At 38.9% G+C, this 3,653-nt stretch overlaps 1 protein-coding gene across 2 annotated transcripts in view; it reads left to right on the forward strand.

The window, feature by feature from the left end:
* COQ10B (coenzyme Q10B) overlaps nt 1-3,357 on the forward strand; it is a 19,538-nt gene extending 16,181 nt beyond the window's left edge. For both annotated transcript variants that reach the window (XM_045296962.1, XM_004701514.2), the window contains exons 4-5: nt 2,026-2,127; nt 2,408-3,357. In XM_045296962.1, coding sequence (XP_045152897.1) covers nt 2,026-2,127; nt 2,408-2,575 — 270 coding nt within the window. In that variant the 3' untranslated portion in view covers nt 2,576-3,357. The remainder of the gene's footprint in view (nt 1-2,025; nt 2,128-2,407) is intronic.
* Nucleotides 3,358-3,653: the final 296 nt, after the last annotated feature.

Here is a 3,653-nt window from a genome sequence, read left to right on the forward strand (position 1 = left end):
CCCTCCCCGCTCCCCCCTCCCTCATGAGCCCTTGATCAGAAACCTAAAATTTTTAACTATAAACTTATCTGAGTCCAGCATTGCTTTACAAGCCTTTCTAGTTTGGATCAACTGATCTTCTGTATAATGTTGTTCAGGCGTCACTGAGTTGGCTCCAATTCATGGTGATCCTGTGTACAGTGTAATATGTACTGTTTGCTGACCGTCCTAAACCACCTTCATGACTGGTGGCATGCTTAATGTATTCTTGTGGCTGTATGTCATACCTTCCAACCTGGGGGCTCATCTTCCATCACTGTCTCAGACCATCGGTTGTGATCAGTAGGGTTTCCATTGGTTAATTTTCAGATACAGACCACCAGGCCTTACTTCGTATTCTGTGTCAGAAGCCCCCTGTATCCTGTCCACCTTGGGTGACTGACTTTATTGGCACAAAATGCCAGTACCATGTCCTCTAGCATCAAAGCAACACACAAAGCACTATAGTAGGACAAACTGACAGATGAGGGGTGATTCTTCATAGTGCCCAGCCATAATTTATTCAAAAGGATTTAGCTAATAGAGGAAATTAGGAACAAAGCTATGGATGGATTTTTAGTTCTTTGACTTCGTTTTGATTTGTCTGTGGCAAGATCTAGAATTGAGGAGAAATGATCCTAGCTGAGGTTCTAGCCTTGGAAGAAAAAATAACTTTACTTTGTGGGGCAAATAGTTTACTCCTCTCCCCCGCCTCTCCTCATCTCTCCCTCTCGCTCTCCTACTTTCCCTCTTCTCCTCTCCTTTCTTCTCCCTCTCCTCTCCTCTCCTCTCCCTCAACTCCCCCTCTCCTCTCCTCTCCCGCCCTCCCCTTCTCTTCTACCCTCCTCTCTACTTTCCCTCTCTTCTCCTCTCCCCCAACCCCCAAAAAAAGACAAATAGTTTACTCAATACAAGTCATTACTTTGCTAATTTATACCTATAGGGAACATAGCCTTAGGGGAGAAGCAATCTGAATTTAAGGCTAATTTATAGAGAAAAGGGTGAGAGGCAGGCTTGATCATTTATTAGCCTCAGGGTATGCCAAAAGAGCTAAAAAAAATTTTTACGACTTAATTTGGTAGGGGCTGTAAATTCTGAAGCAGGAATTTTAAAATTATCCTGCCTTTGAGAGGTGCTGATAGAAATCCTTGAGGTCATGTGTAATAAGGCCCAGAAAGCATCGTGGGTATTGGTAGGTAAAAGAGTTTGACTTCACTCTCAGTCCTAGCAGAGTAATAGTGAATGTGGTTCTGACCACTGTTTTTCAGACTAAGTGATAGCACTTGAGTGGGTCTCAGTATTTTTTATCTAGTGATATAAAATGGGAAATACCAAAATGCACCGTGCATAGTATGACTTTTGTGTCTTAGTGTACCCACATATAAAAGGGGGCTTCAAAAAGTTCATAGAACTTTTCCGTGTACCTCTTGATGCCTATTTGTGTATAAAACATCCATTAGCAATAAGTAGATTAGAAATACGTAAATGGGTCCAAACCAGGACTAGTCCAGACTTTCAAGAAAACTAGAGCCATAGAGGCTTATGAGAATAAACTGCAGGAACAACTGTGATATGAGAAAATCTTTGTATATACAAGGGAGGATTGTCTAATTATCCTAGGGACATGTGCCAAGTGTTTTACAAATGTTTTGGTCATCTCCCAGTGATGGTATAACATAGATGCTATTTACAGATTAAGGAAATATGGTTCAGGATCAAATTGAAACTAGCAGAGCAGGAAGACTTTTAAACAACAAGAAGATGCAAGAAAAATCCCTCCCAGTTTAGTCCCTGAATGAGATTAAATAGGTGGTTAAAGTGGAAGAGAGAACAAATGTAATCTTGGGGACTCCAGAAGAAAAAGACTTATCTTGGCAAGAGATTACCTAATGCCAAATTTAAAAATAGGGCTTCCACATGGACCGTAAAATTGTGTACTTATCAATCATGATAGATTCTAGCCAATACTATGTGGTATTTTACTATGATTATACTTTTGTATTCTAGGCATCCTGTACAGATGGGAAACTTTTTAAGCATTTGGAGACTATTTGGCGTTTTAGCCCAGGTCTTCCTGGCTACCCAAGAACTTGTACCTTGGATTTTTCAGTAAGTCTCTAATAAAGCCCTTGATTTGTTCTACATATCCAGTGGAGAAAGGATAGTCCACTTAGTAGAACCCAAATGCCATGATTAATTTTATGTGCATAGAGATTACGGAAGCACTTTAAAACATCTCACATTTCTGGCATTGAGTACTTTTTCTGCACTGCACTTTATAAGAAACCCTCACCTAGATGTACCGGCAACAGCTCGTTAAAATACTGACCAACCATCCCAATTTAGAGGGTGAGTATCACTTTTCCTAAAATAATTTGTTTTCCTACAGATTTCATTTGAATTTCGCTCACTTCTACACTCTCAGCTTGCCACGCTCTTTTTCGATGAAGTTGTCAAGCAGATGGTAGCTGCGTTTGAAAGGAGAGCATGTAAGCTCTATGGTCCAGAAACCAGTATACCTCGGGAACTAATGCTTCACGAAGTTCATCACACGTAAAAGGAACAGAACTGGTGCTATTTATAACTTGTTAACTTTTGGAAGTGCTTTCATCATATGCTTTCAGAAGTCAGAAAGCTTGTGTTAAATCCAACCTTGATTATAAACCTGCACTATTGAAATTTTGCACAGAATATAGGACAACGTGCACATAGAATTATTTCTTCAATCAAGTATAATTCCAAGTATTATGTACATTAGCATGTTCTCCATTTACAATACACAGATGTCAGCACTCTTTCTGGAATACTGACATCACTTGTCTGAGCAGGCAATGAACTGCAAACTGAAGCCTTTTAATGATCACCTACCTTCAAGTTAGGTGAAATACTCATGCCAAATGGCTTACATTAACCATTAACACACTTAAGTTATTAAATTCAGAGTATTTGTAACTTATTATGGAACCTGTGTTATGGTGGCCTTAGGATATTTGAATAATCAACAGATATTTAAAGTAAAATTTCAACTGAAAAAGTTAATGAAGGTTACTGAACACTGGGTATTTTTACGTTGGTCTTAGGGGAGGCAGCAAACAGCTCTAGTGAGGTTAGTGCCTGGAGTACTTTTCTTGGTAAGGGCCCATTTAAGCTACTTTTTCAGTAGTGTGCAGCCCTCTCAAGTCCTTTGGCTGCTCTACCAACAATACTTCAAATAGTTGTCTCCAGTACTGTTGCTAATTTACTATTTATTGTGTACTCACTTTCAATAATGTATTCCACTTTTTTTTTAGACAAATCAGTGTAAGGACTGACAATAACTTAATAAAGCTAATTTGTTTACTTTTTTGTAGTTATTTGAAAAACTTAAACATTAAATGAGTAACTATATACCTTTACATATGTAATATATTTCATAGTAAAAGAATTAGACAAATCGGGGCAAAACTGAATTTTCCTTTAATAATTATTGGCCCCTCTACCCTACTGCCCTTAAGCTTGATTTCTAGTCACGGTGCTGTGCTCTGATCAAGGGGTCCTTGTAAACACATGTAGATGTGTCTGGCACTTATTGTACCTTTGCACAATTCAAACTATCTTCCCACTTTGAGATAGGTGCTTTCGCAGAATAGTTTGCC

This window comes from Echinops telfairi, unplaced genomic scaffold, assembly GCF_000313985.2.
Source record: "Echinops telfairi isolate 266 unplaced genomic scaffold, ASM31398v2 ScPeMD7_3;HRSCAF=10, whole genome shotgun sequence".
In the NCBI taxonomy this organism is placed as follows: Eukaryota; Metazoa; Chordata; class Mammalia; order Afrosoricida; family Tenrecidae; genus Echinops; species Echinops telfairi.